The sequence below is a fragment of the Centropristis striata genome, chromosome 6 (genome assembly GCF_030273125.1).
Source record: "Centropristis striata isolate RG_2023a ecotype Rhode Island chromosome 6, C.striata_1.0, whole genome shotgun sequence".
NCBI lineage: Eukaryota > Metazoa > Chordata > Actinopteri > Perciformes > Serranidae > Centropristis > Centropristis striata.
In genome coordinates, this window is record NC_081522.1 from 36,182,917 (window position 1) to 36,198,579 (window position 15,663).

General features: G+C 37.4%; 1 protein-coding gene across 1 annotated transcript in view; it reads left to right on the forward strand.

The window, feature by feature from the left end:
- Positions 1-7,015: 7,015 nt before the first annotated feature.
- The window catches only part of kitlga (kit ligand a), a 40,015-nt gene continuing 31,367 nt past the window's right edge, over positions 7,016-15,663 (forward strand). The window contains exon 1 of the mRNA XM_059335770.1: positions 7,016-7,476. Within this exon, the coding sequence (XP_059191753.1) occupies positions 7,462-7,476 (15 nt within the window). The 5' untranslated portion in view covers positions 7,016-7,461. The remainder of the gene's footprint in view (positions 7,477-15,663) is intronic.

Here is a 15,663-nt window from a genome sequence, read left to right on the forward strand (position 1 = left end):
CGTAAAGCCACATGACTGAAGTGATGGTATATGTAGCACAGTATATTTATTATTGAATAAATTGGTTCTTATGGAATTCTATGGTTATTTAAATAGCAGACCACGGCCATGTATAACAGACTGTTGCTATGGACACATTTCTGTTCATAGACCCTAGTGAACCACGATCCAATCATATCAATCAAGAGGAAGAGGTCTGTTAAATTTAATGTCAAGTGAGGTTAAAACAAAAACAAAAAAAATCAGATTTCCCAGTGCTCCATGTGAAAAGTTCGAAGAGTTTTGCAAGATTCATTGCTCTTGCAGGAGATGTATATTTGTGCTGGTATGGTTTTTTATGGTATTACATGTGTAGAGTTCTGCAAACCTAGCCTTTTTTCAACAACACACTGTTCCCAATCTGCAAAAAAGAGACTTGTTCTTACATGCAAGTGACTGAAATTGAGACAATTTACTCAGCGGTTTGAGTTCAGTGGAAGCCAGAGTCACATGCAGCTCAAGAATGTCACCTCGGGGGGGAAATGATCGGAAGACACCAACAGGAAATGCCATTGAACATAATTAGGTCATTGTAAAATCAGTTTAAAGCAAAGAAAACAAATTACAAAAAAACACCAATAAATCACACAATTATATCATTACAGTGAGCATCACGTACGCAGTGGATAACAAGATAATTGAACTATAAATTATTAATTATTGCTTCTAACAGTCTCCAAATAATTGTGTGAAAAAAGCCAACAAACTTTAGTGTGCAGAGGTTATTTTGTACAGATTTGCATGCTGTACAAACTGCCGTATGACTCATTGAATCTGAAGGTGTGTGCTTTTTTTCACTAGTTTCAGTTCCCAGCGTGCCTGAATTCCAGCAGTTTATTGTGAAAATCCCTGTGGCTTCCTCCCATGCGCTGTGACTCACCCTTTGACTCATTCACTTACTGAGTCACTCATTCACTCAGTTACACTCACACAAAGGGGGAGGGGACAACTCCACAGTTCAAAGGTTTCTCATGTTAAATCATTTTCTGAGTGATCAGATCATAACGGTGCAAGCAAAACTTTTTCAATTGAATTTTCTGAGATTTATTTGACAGTAAATGTTGAAATCTAATGATAGTTGTGCAGGATGCTGTGCTAAAAACATTTTTCTTTTTATTATTGTAATAAATGAGGAATCATTTCCTGAACTTTGAGAGCATTAGTTATTCATCTGTATAGTGTGTTTATGTGCCAAGACATCCCTTTTAGTGATTTCTCGTTAATAAAATGATTCATTCGAAAGAAGGAAATGATAAGGAGAACGAACTGTACTGAACCAGGGCTAGGCAACCTGCGGCTATGGAGCCATGTGGCTGTGATAAAAAAATATATATATATACAAAATGAAACGTTTATTTCTTTACATTTTAAATTTTATATATCTTGGTGCAGGCCCAAATCGATTTGTATTCTTCAATTGTAAAAACGTGTAGATTATATATGGCAGTAAAAAATATTTTTAACACATTTGAATCAACTGAAATGTGCATTATAGCTTATTAAAGTCTACAGTCAGCCGCCGTGACATCTACATTTTGCCAACTTCAAGTCTAGTTTTGAGTTTTCCTAGCTAGAATCACTTTCGATTCCAAATCTACTGAGATATTTTTTCGGTTTCCAGCCTAAGTCATATAAATAAATGCTCATTATGACCTCTTATTAATGTCGGTAGGCTAATTAAGACTTAGTAGGCTGTTTTATCTTCATTCTAAGCTCAAAATAAGGTCTGTGGCTCCATTTTGACTGTTTTTCTTATTTTGGCCGACAATGGCTTTTTTGTTAGTAAAGGTTGCAGACCCCGGCTCTAGATCAGGGCGGCTGTGGCACAGTTGGTAGAGCGTTCGTCCAGTGATCGGAGGGTTGGTGGTTTGATCCCTGACCATGGCAGCCTACATGTCAAAGTGTCCTTGAGCAAGATACTGAACCCCAAATTGCTCCCGATGCTGCGTTCATCGGTGTGTGAATGAATTCCCAATGGTGGCAGGTGGCACCGTTTAGGGCAGCCTCTGCCACCAGTATGAATGTGTGTGTGAATGGGTGAATGAGTGCAGTCTGTTTGAGTGGTCGCAATGCGACTAGAAAAGCGTTATATAAGTGCAGGTCCATTTACATAAGTGCCAAGTTGCTCAAGCGCGCCCCTCACTCTAGACTTCTTCTTCTTTTGGTGTTTTACGGGCGGTTGGCAACCAGCGTAATAGGTGTATTACCGCCACAAACTGCCATTACCTCTAGCCAAGGTCAGTCAGTGTTTAAGTTTGTGTACTGACATACTAGTAAAGTGAACGGGAGCCCTGATTGGCTCTCTGCCTCAGTAGCAGTGTTTACATTAACCCTCTGGAGTCCAGGAAAGCGCTGGAGCACGACTTCTTCATGACGTCATGACATAAAAACGAAGCAGCATGGAGCCCTGCTGTCAGCTTTTCTCTAAAGTTTTGGCTTTTCCAGAAATTTCCATGTCCAATTTAATGCATCAATCCTTTTTCAGCAAAGGTAAAAAAAAATGTTTGCAGAGATTTTTTCTAATTTTGCAGTGTGCATTCAGTATTTTTAATGCAATCTTTAGTGTTTACTGTTTTTTGTCAATTCTTTGTGTTTTTTGTGTGCTTTCATGTGTATTTTGTAAAAAAAAAAATGTTTTATGTGTTATGTGTGTTTTTTGATTATTATTTTTGTGTGTGTTTTGTGTTTTTTGTAAGTTTTTTTGTTTTTTGTTTGTTTTTATGTGTGTTTTTTGTATTATTTTTTTATTTGTGTTCAAAATGTTGATCCAGTAAATCAAAATGAAAAAAATAATTATCAAATCATATAGGTGAGGTTGTGCTGAAAACAATGATACCAACACGTCATGGTAAAGATTTTTAAGGTTTATACAGACAGAATGAAAAAAAGGGGTCAAAAACCGACAAAATAGCCCCGAAACTCCAGTTCAGTTTTCTGTGACGAACAACCGGGTAGTTGAGTCAGAGCAGTCAAGCACAGATAAACAGAGCGCCTCTTCAGCCAATCAGCACCTTTGTTTTTTTTTGTAACATTTGTTGCCACCCGGTTGCCATAGCGCCTCTTCGGCCAATCAGCACATCCGTTTTTTGTGCTCGCTTACAAGATTCAGATTCAGTTTTTCAATGTTATGATTCAAATTGAACAATACAAATTCAACTTATGTGATTCAAATTAAGTTTTTTAATGCAATTATTCAAGTTAAGCAATTAAAATAAAAATATAAGTAATTCAAATTCAGTTTCTGGTGGCACATATTTCAACCCATAGCTGTTGGCAGAAATTAAGTGGCATGGAGCTCTGCTGTCAGTTTTTCTCTAAAGTTATGGCTTTTCCAGAAATTTCCATGTCCAGTGTAATACATCAACCCTTTTTCAGCAAAGGTAAAAAAAAAAAAAAATTAAAACACCTTGACCAAGTGTCGTAACATGATTTTACTTTTTTTGCAGAGATTTTTTCTAATTTTGCAGTGTGCATTCAGCATTTGTAATGCAATCATTTGTGTTTACTGTTTTTTGTAATTTCTTTGTGTGTTTTTATGTGTATTTTGCAAAAAAAAAGTTGTATGTGTTATGTGTGATTTTTTTATTATTTTTTTGTGTTTTTTTGTATTTTTGTGTTTTTTATTAAAAAAAAAAAAATATGGGTGAGGTTGTGCTGAAAACAATGATACCAACACTTATATAGCACTTTGAGATTTCCTGTAATGTAAAGTACATTACAAATAAAATGTATTATTATTATTATTATTATTATTATTATTAACACGTCATGGTAAAGATTTTTAAGGTTTGTCAAAAACCGACCAAAGAGCCCCAAACTCCAAGGGGTTAAAGTTGAATTAATTAAAGTTTAAATAAATTTGCAGTGTGCATTCAGCATTTTTAATGCAATCTTTTGTGTTTACTGTTTTTTGTAATTTCTTTGTAATTTCCAACTAAATTCTCAGGTCCGGCTGTTCTCAGTTCACTTAGCGAGCTGTACTGAATGCTCAAACACGAATGATTCAGAGAATAAATCTTTTGCACGAATCAATATTTCTTTTTTATGAACAGATTCTTGTGATACAGTAAACTGAAAAGAACTGCCGTGTCCACCACTAATTAAGTTAAAAATATCTATTTTTTTTAAATGGTGGCAATTGGTCGAACTGTATCTGTGCTTCTACGGTTACATGTCTAGTAAAACTACCAGTTAGTCACCAGATAATGTCACTATTGATCCTCAAAGCACAGAGCAGCTCTGAAGTGTGTGATCCAAATGTGATCCATTAAACTTTGAAATCTATTTGCAGCATGCTGTGCTAAACACACTCATGCTTCATATTTATTTTTAATTGTTGAGACATTTCCTGGAGCAAAGATGAGAGAGTTAGTTAAGCATCTGTGTGGTGAGTCACAGACAACAAGAGATCCCTTTAAGTTAAAAAAAATAAGGGTTTCCTTTTAGATTGAAGTATATGTCAAACTTTATTGGTATTTTGTCGTTAAATGTCTAGTAAAACTACCAGTTTGTCGCCATACATTGTAACTATTGATCCTCAAAGCACAGAGCAGCTCTGAAGTGTGATACAAAACCAGTACTGCCAATAAAAACAGATCCGGATCACAATGCCTAAAGTACACCTGAAACATAGAAGGTAGATGTTAAAATCTAAAGATAGATAAGCAGGATGCACATATTCATATTTCTTTTTAATTAATGAGACATTTCCTGCAGCAGTTTGAGAGGTTTAGTTATGCATCTGTATGGTGAGTCTGTTTTCAGACAACAAGAGATCCCTTTAAGTTAAAAAAAAAAAGTGTTCTTTTTCAGATATTGTCACTATTATGTCACTATCCTCAAAGAACAGAACCGCTCTGAAGTGTGATCCGGATCTGTTTCTGGTGGCAATCTTGGTTTTGGATCAAAGCCTCAAGGGAAAAAAACATAGAACATAGAACATAGGATGCACATATTCATATTTCTTTTATGTAATGATTTCCTGCAGCAGTTTGAGAGGTTTAGTAATGCATCTGTATGGTGAGTCTGTTTTCAGACAATAAGACATGTTAAAAACAAGTTAAAAAAAAAGAAGTGTTTTTTTTTGTTAAAGTATATATTTTTGGGTATTTTGGCTTTAAATATCTATTAAAATTACCACTTAGTTGCCAGATATTGTCACTATTGGTCCTCAAAGCACAGAATAGATCTGAAATCTGTGATCCGGATCTGTTTCTGGTTGCAATCTTGGTTTTGGATCAAAGCCTTCAAGTAAATGTTGAAGTCTTAAGATAGATAAGCAGGATGCACATCTTCATATTTCTTTTTAATTAATGAGTCATTTCCTGGAGCAGTTTGAGAGGTTTAGTTATGCATCTGTATGGTGAGTCTGTTTTCAGACAACAAGAGATCCCTTCAAGTTAAAAAAAAATGTGTTATTTTTTATTAAAGTATATATTTTTGGGTATTTTGGCTTTAAATATCTAGTAAAAAATACCATTTAGTCGCCAGATGTTGTCACTATTGGTCCTCAAAGCACAGAATAGATCTGAAATCTGTGATCCGGATCTGTTTCTGGTTGCAATCTTGGTTTTGGATCAAAGCCTCAAGTGAAAAAAAACATAGAACATAGAAAGTAAATGTTGAAACCTTAAGATAGATATGCAGGATGCACATATTCATATTTCTTTTTAATTAATGAGTCATTTCCTGCAGCAGTTTGAGAGGTTTAGTTATGCATCTGTATGGTGAGTCTGTTTTCAGACAACAAGAGATCTCTTTAAGTTTAAAAAAAAGTATATGTCAAACGTTTTGGGTATTTTGGCTTTAAATATCTAGTAAAAAATACCACTTTGTCACCAGATATTGTCATTATTGATCCTCAAAGAACAGAAATGTTCTTAAGTGTGATCCGGATCTGTTTCTGGTTGCAATCTTGGTTTTGGATCAAAGCCTCAAGTGAAAAAAAAACGCAGAACATAGAAAGTAAATGTTGAAACCTTAAGATAGATAAGCAGGATGCACAATTTGCACATATTCATATTTCTTTTTAATTAATGAGTCATTTCCTGCAGCAGTTTGAGAGGTTTAGTTGTGCATCTGTATGGTGAGTCTGTTTTCAGACAACAAGAGATCCCTTTAAGTTAAAAAAAAAAAGTGTTCTTTTTTATTAAAGTATATATTTTGGAGTATTTTGTCTTTAAATATCTAGTAAAATTACCACTTAGTCGCCAGATATTGTCATTATTGATCCTCAAAGAACAGAAATGCTCTTAAGTGTGATCCGGATCTGTTTCTGGTTGCAATCTTGGTTTTGGATCAAAGCCTCAAGTGAAAAAAAAACACAGAACATAGAAAGTAAATGTGTAAACCTTAAGATAGATAAGCAGGATGCACATATTCATATTTCTTTTTAATTAATGAGACATTTCCTGCAGCAGTGTGAGAGGTTTAGTTATGCATCTGTATGGTGAGTCTGTTTTCAGACAACGAGAGATCCCTTTAAGTTAAAAAAAAAAAAAAAAAAAAGTAGTAAATGTCAGACTTTATGGGTATTTTGGCTTTAAATATCTAGTAAAATTACCACTTAGTCGCCAGATATTGTCACTATTGATCCTCAAAGAACAGAACCGATCTGAAGTCTGTGATCCGGATCTGTTTCTGGTTGCAATCTTGGTTTTGGATCAAAGCCTCAAGTGAAAAAAAAACACAGAACATAGAAAGTAAATGTGTAAACCTTAAGATAGATAAGCAGGATGCACATATTCATATTTCTTTTTAATTAATGAGACATTTCCTGCAGCAGTGTGAGAGGTTTAGTTATGCATCTGTATGGTGAGTCTGTTTTCAGACAACAAGAGATCCCTTTAAGTTAAAAAAAAAAAAAAAAAAAAAGTAGTAAATGTCAGACTTTATGGGTATTTGGGCTCTAAATGTCTAGTAAAACTACCACTTAGTCGCCAGATAATGTCACTATTGATCCTCGGAGCACAAAGCAGCTCTGAAGTGTGTGATCCGGATCTGTTTCTGGTGGCAGTCTTGGCTTTGGAGTGCAGCCCTGCTCTGCTCGCAGCGGCTCGTCACAGAGGGCGGCTCTTTGACCGCTCTTTACGCATCATTATAAAGGCTTAACTCCCTCCCTCTGCGCGCTGTCCCGTTCCGCCGCCGCTGCGAGCCCTCAGTGTCTGGATCTATGCTGTAGATAGATGGGTTTGATGCCACACGCCGTTAGACTCCAGTCCGCAAAGGTTCAAAGTTTGATTTTACATTTTTTGCCGTTCTTGTTCCTCTTCTTCTCCCCGGGGCTTTGTTTCTCCTCTGCTTGGATACCGCTGACTTAGGCATTGGATATGTGCACACAGGATGATGACAACCCCTTTCCTCCCCGTAGAAGTAAAATAAAATAGGCTTTCGCACACACTGGATTTACTCCTGCCGTTCCATATGAAGAAGCCAAAAGTAAGTGATCGCTCCTGTTTCTTTCTTTCTTTCTTTCTTGTTTTGGGTTTTCACCGTTTTTACGCTGCGGAGTGACGCAGAGACACGTTGCTGTTCTCGAGTCGGAACCTTTTTTGATTTTTTTTTTTTATTAATATGAGGCTTTGGGTGCACTTTAAAGAACAGTTTGGTGAGAATTTGGTGGCATATGCGTGCCAAAGCAGTCCGGGAGCGCTCCCGTTCCTGCGGTTGGAGCTTTTAATTGCCAAAGCACTTTAACTGGCAAGGTGTTAAACCTGCTTTACCTTCAAAAATGCTCCACCTGTCCAGAGTTTATACGGCGCGTCCACGTCTTCCTTATTCCGCTGGAAGCGCTCCTAACGCCTCCCCAGATCGATACGTTCATATTAACGGCGCCAGTCTGAGAGTCCACTCTCATCTTTGCACCTTGCGTAACTTATTTTGCTTCAATTCTTAAAAATGAGCGCATTTTGGAGGCAGTAGAGGAAAACAGACTCACTTTAAAGCTGCGTAACAGACTCCAGTCTATCTGGAACATGATCTCTAATTCGAGTAAAGCCACCTCTCCAGGCTGGCACACATCCTTAAATTAAGCTGCTGGTAATCAGGTGTACTGTGAGGTCAGGGTGTCAGCCTGTGCTCTTTATTAATTTATTCCTGTTTGTGTTGGTGCAACTGATTAATAAACATCTCAAGATTTCAACTCGGTTGTCATCAGGCAGCCCATTTCTTCTTCTTCTTCTTCTTCTTCTTCTTCTTCTTCTTCTTCTTCTTCTTCTCTCTGTGTGTTTTAGGAGTGCTGCAGGGCCAGCTTAGGCTCTGTGTGTCTGCCTTGACATCATAATCTGTGGCCTCTCACGTGGCTGAGCCCAAAATGTACAATTTGAAGACTTTTCTTAAGGCCACTCTCAGCAAAGAGACTTAAAGAAATGACCAACATTTCTAAATTGTAACAGCAGCGGCCCTTTTTTATCCCTGTGGTGAAAGAGTTCATCCTCCATCCACACCAGCATCTTAAATCACCAACTACGATCAAACAGAAACAGCTTTCCTTCATTAAAAACCACATGCATGCGCCCTTTTTTTCTTGCATCTTACATATATTTAATGTGCGTGTGTTTGCATAAGAAGGTGTGCAAACTAAATTTAGGCAGGTTTAACCTGCATGACGCCCCCCAGGCTGTTTGACTCAAATGCGAATATCAGGTTTTTCACTTAATCTGTCTCACTGTGAATGGCAACTTAAGCTCCTTTTAATGACTCAATCAGATAAAAAGGACATGAAACATTACCACTGATATAACAGGGTGTGTGTGCATGCATGCATGCATGTGTGTGTGTGTGTGCATGCATCAGGGATTTAAAGACTTTGAAGTTTCCTGGAGAAGGGTGGGCATCCCTGCCGCTGTTAATCATATTCCCAGGCAGAGTTTCCTTTAATGGTTTTTTAATGAAGTTATACAGTAAGTTGTGCCTGGCTGCATCAGCCGACACCTTTCATCTTCTAGTCACTGTCCTTCCTTTCGGCTCCCCCCGTGCTTCCTTGCTGTCACGTTGTCACATGTAGGAAATATGTGGAGAATTTGTAGGGATGCACCGATCTGTTTAGTCCTCTCGTAAATCCACACAAACTGAGGGTGTAAAATAGTAAATTTATGGCGAAATGATGGTGTTTTGTATAAATCATAACCTCAAATTACAGCTCTGCCTCAAGGAAGCAGATTGTTCAAGCATTCTTGGATGATCTATGGCACTTAAGGCGTATGTATGACTGTGTGTGTGTGTGTGTGTGTGAGAGAGAGAAAGTGGGAGAGCGTGTCTTGACTTTCACACCTTCACAGAACATTTGACACCAGTAGGGAGCGCTAGTTTTCTGACGGCTGCTCTGCAGGGCTGCAGTCACTCAGGTCTCGGGGCTGTGGGAGGCTCCGGGAGACATCACATGTCTCCGGGCCCCCCTCTGTCCTCCTCCGAGCAGAGACACATTTTTTGTGAGAGCCATTAACTCGGCGGTGATCTACAGCTTGCAGTGGCTGAGTTATTTGCCCCGGTTTTCATCCAGGAAAAATGACACATGGCAGGTGAAGTTGAGCTGGAGTGTTTAAGTACCGGCGTGATTTAGACAAACACATGGTCCAGCCAAAGGTCCTGACCTCTAACTTAGGCTGTAAATTAGGCCAACTGCTCACATAATATAGGCCCGGTGCTGCGGCTTTAGTGCCGTGGCCTCTTACCTGCAACATGAGAATCCCGAGTAGACTAGATAACTAGAAAAATCTTCGTTTTTTAAACAGGTATGTGCAGAACAGGAGGCAAAAGCCTGGAAACACATGACAGGCCGCTCCGCATCATTAGATCCATTATATCACATGCAGGAGGTAGGCGTCGTGGCGAGGAAGTTGGTGATGTGTCAGAATAACACTCCCCACTAATTGCAGCTGAATCATATCATGAAAAAGCACGTTTGATATCGACTCAACCCTCTGGGGTCTGAGCCTATTTCGGCCGTTTTTGAATACTTTTGATTTTGCCCTTCATGTACCACATACTATACCCATATTTGGTGTCCATTTTTCTTCACCTATATGATCTGACAGTTATTTTCTCACTTTAAGCTACTTTATCAACATATTGAGACCAAAAATACACAAAAATCATGAAATCCAAGTTGAAAAATTATACTATTTACTAGAATAAAAACCACAAATATGCTCAATGAGCTGTTTTGGAAGTTGAAAATGTAAACATAGGATACAAATATGAACATATAAAAAGGTTAAAAAAAATGTAAATATTATAAAACGTCCCCAAAAGTCCCATAAAAACGTGTATTTATGGGCTTTTTTTTCTTGTTAGCTGCAACTCTATGTGCAAAATTACACAGAGAGCTACACCAACTGTCAAATATTTCTGTACTATCAAATTAAAACTATCATATCTTTATCACATGATCTGATCAGGACCCTAGAGGGTTAAAGATTTAGGGAACAGGGCAGGGCGGGAGCGCTGTACCTGATCTAAATAATGACTTTATAACGACTTTCTCTGACGTGGATCATTTTTAATCTAAAAGCCACATTAGAGCATCGTCTGCTGCATTCCACAGTTATTAATTTCTCTTGCATCTGTGGAAAACAGCTTCCAGAAGAGATTTATAACACCTTTATTAGATCCAGTTGCAGAGCCAGTAAATTTCCCCTGTGATGTGGGCAGTTTTCTTTTAACACCCTCTCATTGTCAACAGGATATATCAGCAGGTCACATCAGTGATTAATGCCTGTCACTGCTGCATATTAAACAGACAATGTGATTCATGTTGTCGCCACAAATCAGCTCCATCGTCGCCATATCAATCACTGCCGAGTTATAGTTCGTCAGGCTTAAACTTGTTTTCACATCCGAGGTGTTGTTTTCCTCGTGTGTTGTTTTTATGGCAGCATCATTTAATTAATCAACAAAAAGATGGCACACTTGCCCGTAAGGTAAAGTTAAAGGTTGTGAGCGGAACATCGGTTGCACAGTTCTCCACCGAAGGTTGTTTTGGTTTTGGTCACATTGATCTTCAGGGTCACATGTAATTGGTAAAACTAAATTCATTTGGTTTGGTTCTGCGATTTGTTTTCTGGGAAGTCTGAGGACTTATAATTATTGGTATCATGGTTCTCCAAATCCACAATTCTATTAGATTTTATTTTAGATTTCTAAGGTCACGAACATTTTTTTTTCTCAGCACAGACAACTGATTCATTGTGTGACGATGGAGGCTTGATTTGTAAAGATCAACAGAATTTTTTTGTTTTGTTTTTTTAATACGGGCGACATGAAGTCAAGTGCGATATGATAGATATATATGTATATGTTTAAATATGGCACCCAAAGGTGCTATGGTCACATTTGGTCAGTTGCCAATCCTGCTTTTGATTTACATAATTTACATACATAATTGAAATATAGGCTAATTTCTATCAATTTTCAATTAAGAATTGAAATCACGACACCACGATTTTTGATAGTAAGTATAAATAAAACAGTTTCATATTAAATTGAAGAATACTGGAATATATATAAATACATTGACAATTATCTTACACTTCAAAATACAACCCACCTTGTTGTCTAAAACCTTTGATAAAAAAAAATATAAATAAATACAATATAAATAAATATAACAATATTATTTTTATGTGTAAGTCCTAAAAAATAAAAACACATAAATATTAATTTGCTGATCCCTTGCAACATATTACATTGATAATATTTTAACTTCAAACAGATAAACCTTTATTTTTTGTACATATATGTATGTATTTACACTGAATTATGAATTTGATGCATTCAGTTCTTATTTACACATTACACAGCTTCCCAAATTGTACTAAAATCTGACCTTTAACGCTGGAGATACTCCAAGTATTTAAAAAGGGAAAAAATACTGTAATAGGCCTCTAATAAAAATGGCCAACAGCGATGGTTTAGATAACAAAGAAGACACAGATTGCGAATCAGTTATGGAAAAACAAATTAAAATGCTCCCCGTTCTTTGCACACAAAGCTGCGATTTCATCGCAGAAGCTGGCCTCATTTGCACTGTCCAGGTCCAGGCTGCCACAGTCAGGCTGTGTGTGCTGCAGCGTGTGTGTGTGTGTGTGTTATGAAATTAAATTGAAAATGATTAAGAATAAACATGCACTGAAAAATTATGATTATAAAATCACTCCTGAAGATCGTTCGCCAGGGACGTTCACATGCTTCCAGTGTGGTTCTGCAGCTTCAGAAAGTTGTCTCTGAGCACTGTTTCTTTTAAAAACACACAGTACAAAACCTGTGTTTTCCCACAGTGTTTTGAGCTGTAAAACTTTGTGCAGCCGCAGCCTTAAAGATGAACGTTTTTCAGCAGTGAAACACATAAAGAATCCATAAAAGCAACAAAGCGAGCATGGTTTGAGTTAGAGGAATGTGTTCTGTCACGGCGCCCGGCCCCTTGTGTCTCTCAATCTGATGTCTTGTTTCTGTAGCTGCGTGATGCTCAGCCTGCTGGCACTGGACTCCACTTCCTGTTTCACCTGAACACTATTTACAGCAGGTGTGACTTTATGTGAAAACATTTAGCTGGAAATCTGCAGATCTGCACAAAAGGAATGAGGAACTTCCCTTGAAGTCTAATTCTTCTTAACCTCGTCAGAGGTCTGATCTTTATTGTGGCAAAAGGTTCGAGGGAAATACCCATAAAGCCGCCCGGGAGACAGAGAACACATCGGCAGAACTATTAGCATTGAAAAACAATGTTTATAGATCCTCTAACCATTAACCGCTACAGGCTGAGGTCCTTCTGTTACAGATTCCTGCAGGCCCTTTTGAACTTGACGTAAAAGCTTCAAATGAAATGTTGGAACGGCTCGGAGATTTATGAGGGCCTCGGTTCGGGCTTGTTTCTGCACAAAAGGGCGCAGTGAGTGGGTGTCATGTGAATGGCAACATTAGAGGGGAAATCACTGTCACATGGCTGCAGAACACGACCGGAGCCAGGCCCATGGGTCTGTTCTGTGGGTTGGCAGGAAGTGTGAACCACAAGCCACGGTGATAGTTTTATCTGAGGCAATTACAAGCATGTCACACGACAACCTCTCATTTTCTCTCCTCTCAACATCTCCGATTTCTCACTGCGTGCTACTTAGTGCACTATTTTAGATTTTGTGACATTATAATTGAGTATCGGATGAAAATTCATGCTCCACTCGCGCCTTCACATGATTCACGAGCGTCTTAACCCTTTATGGGGAGAAGAACTATATTTGGTAACTTCAGGTGATATTTCCAGAAAAAAGTTGTAAATTTACTAGATTAAAGTGGCAAATCTACAAGAAAAAAAGCAGCAGATTTAAGAGATTTAAAGTGGCAAATCTGCGCAAAAAAGTTGCAGATTTACAAGAAAAAAGTGGGAAAAAGAAACTTTTTTTCTTGCAGTTTCACCACTTTAAATCTCATAAATCTGCGCATTTTTTTCTCGTAGATTTGTCACTTTAATCTCAGAAACTTTTTTCTCAAAATATTACCCCCCTCCCCCGGGTCTGTGTGCTTTTTTTTGACACATTCTGGCTGTCTGTAATATCCTCCAATGTTCTCTAGGGTTGAAATTTGGAATTTGCAAGTATTTCAATGAGTGTCCTATTAAAGGTTAAATCTCTCCTTTTTTTCTCTTTTTTTAAAAACGTTGTTTATTAAGGTTTTTTCACAATAAAACACAGACATACAGGAACACTCAGAACAGAATCCCCACCCCAAAAAGTAAAAATAGATAAATATATAGATAGATAGATAAATAATAATAATTTGTATTTTTATTCCTCGGCTTTTTAACTTTGCGTGAGTTTTGTGGTCCTCTGTGTCTTTTATTTATTTTTCTACTTTTAACTACGTCTTTTATTTATTTTATTATGTTTATCTGTTTGATTGTATTGTTTTATTTATAGCATCATTTTAGATTTATACACTTATTATATATTGCTGATTGCTATATGGAAATGTTTGTTTTATTGTTGATTCTATGTACAGCACTTTGGAGACGTTTTTGTTGTTTAAATGTGCTATACAAATAAAGTGGATTGGATTGGATAATAATAATAATAATAATGATCAATAGATGAATAAATCTAAGACAATATAAGTTAAGCATGTTGTAAAAGAGGACATATACAAACATAAAAAGGAGAGAATTTTACAGAAAACAAAAAAAAACAGGCAAAAAACATTAGAGAAGTACGTCTTAAATCTCTTTATGAATTTATTTCTAACTATGGAATAGCCTTTAAAGTGTTTATTGCTGCATAACGAGGGAGAGGTTTCTGTTCCAGGACTTAAGTGTGTTGGCATGATGCTCTCCCCGGGCTCTGTGCATTGTAAATGGGCATTTTTCAACTATACGCTGACATTTTATAGACAATAAATGGGTTAGTTGTCAGGATAATAAAATGATTGTTAATTGCTGCACAGCTGCAGCCTCCAGCGACTTGGAAAGCAGTGCATTTCTGGAGCTCTTGTTTGATCTATAGGTGTTAGATTTCACTCATTTTCAGTTTGCTCCAATAAAAAACAAGTGCGATTGACTCACTAAGAGCACAGCTTCTCATGTTAGAAGCCTGGCAAACACTTCAGCTGCAGCATCAAGAATTCATTTAAACATTCTCCGCTGCAGAAGTCTCATGTGGCATGAAACACAGGATGAAAACGTTCTACTTTTAGGTTCCTGGTGTGTGTGTGTGTGTGTGTGTGTGTGTGTTTCACCTCTGTCAGATGATCATTCTTGAGAATATTTTTTTTTAAAACCTCAAGCAGCATTTCGAGCAATTCTAAAGTCCTTTAACCCATTTAAGGCGGGAAAGAATTACCACATTTCCACCATTAAAACCGGGGGCCTGTTGCGTTATTCTACCATTAAAGCTGGGAAATCGGATACATCGTTTTGTAGTATTTGTAGGTTTTTTCCACCTATTTTCGGTCTCTTGGCCAATGAAATGCATCAGAATACATGTAGGAGTGTCGCAATGCAACATGGGATTTTTCCAGAACTTTGAAATCATGGCGGAGGGAGCTCAGATATAACAGCTATAAGCTCTCAAATATATATATATATTGAATTTAATTTCTATCTGCCACAGAGGCTAAAAAATCTATTATTTAGTAGAAGCGTTGACACTTCTGTTGAATTTCAAGAAAAACTTCAGGTTTTAGGGGTTTATTTTAAAATCGACCATAAGTTTTACAGGCATATTTTCCAGCCGTTTTAGGCCTAATTGGGTTAAATGGTTTGTTGCTGAGCTGTGAGTTGGGGGAACTCCTCCAGAGCCACTGGATAAACTAACAAATCTACAGCAGTGAAGCAAAGTCAAACAAGTCTGTTTTTGTTGGTCCCAGAAATGGTCCCCATTAAGGGTTTTATGGATTTTGCAAAGTAACCACAATGTTCTTCAGCAAGTTTTTCAGGGAGCTGTGGGCTCACACTGTTTGTTGTAAATATGTTGATGAAGTAGGAATTTAAAATGGTCTTTCTGCAAGATGAAAACATCTGGATATGATGTTTTATTGAAAATCTGACACCTGACAAAGCTGTTCATCACCTCAACTTAAGACAGGTGTTTAAAATAAGAATCTATAATATAAAAGGAGTGTTTTCCAGTCTGTGCAGCAGCA